The sequence below is a fragment of the Penaeus monodon genome, chromosome 22 (assembly GCF_015228065.2).
Source record: "Penaeus monodon isolate SGIC_2016 chromosome 22, NSTDA_Pmon_1, whole genome shotgun sequence".
Lineage (NCBI taxonomy): Eukaryota > Metazoa > Arthropoda > Malacostraca > Decapoda > Penaeidae > Penaeus > Penaeus monodon.
Window position 1 is genome coordinate 25,239,953 of NC_051407.1, and position 232 is coordinate 25,240,184.

Here is a 232-nt window from a genome sequence, read left to right on the forward strand (position 1 = left end):
GGACGGCGCGGGACTCACCTTTCTCTCTGTTCCATTGCTTCTCTTCGTGCCTGACGCTCTCCGCCGCCACCTTCAGGAGGTTCTGAATGTTGCCCAGGAGGTTCTCTAGAGAAGAAAGAGGTGGGTGAGGCGGTGTGGGCGTGACCTCCCCGCTGCCACCCATGCTCAGCCCAGCTAGTCCACTCAGACCTAGACAGAGACACAGCGGTCACAGCACCTGATTCCGCATCCC

General features: G+C 60.3%; 1 protein-coding gene across 1 annotated transcript in view; it reads right to left on the reverse strand.

Moving 5' to 3' along the window:
* Positions 1 to 232, reverse strand: part of LOC119587042 (dachshund homolog 1-like) — a gene marked incomplete at its 5' end in the record, with an annotated part of 99,624 nt that overhangs the window by 17,264 nt on the left and 82,128 nt on the right. Inside the window, 1 exon segment of the mRNA XM_037935790.1 lies at positions 19 to 189. Coding sequence (XP_037791718.1) covers positions 19 to 189 — 171 coding nt within the window.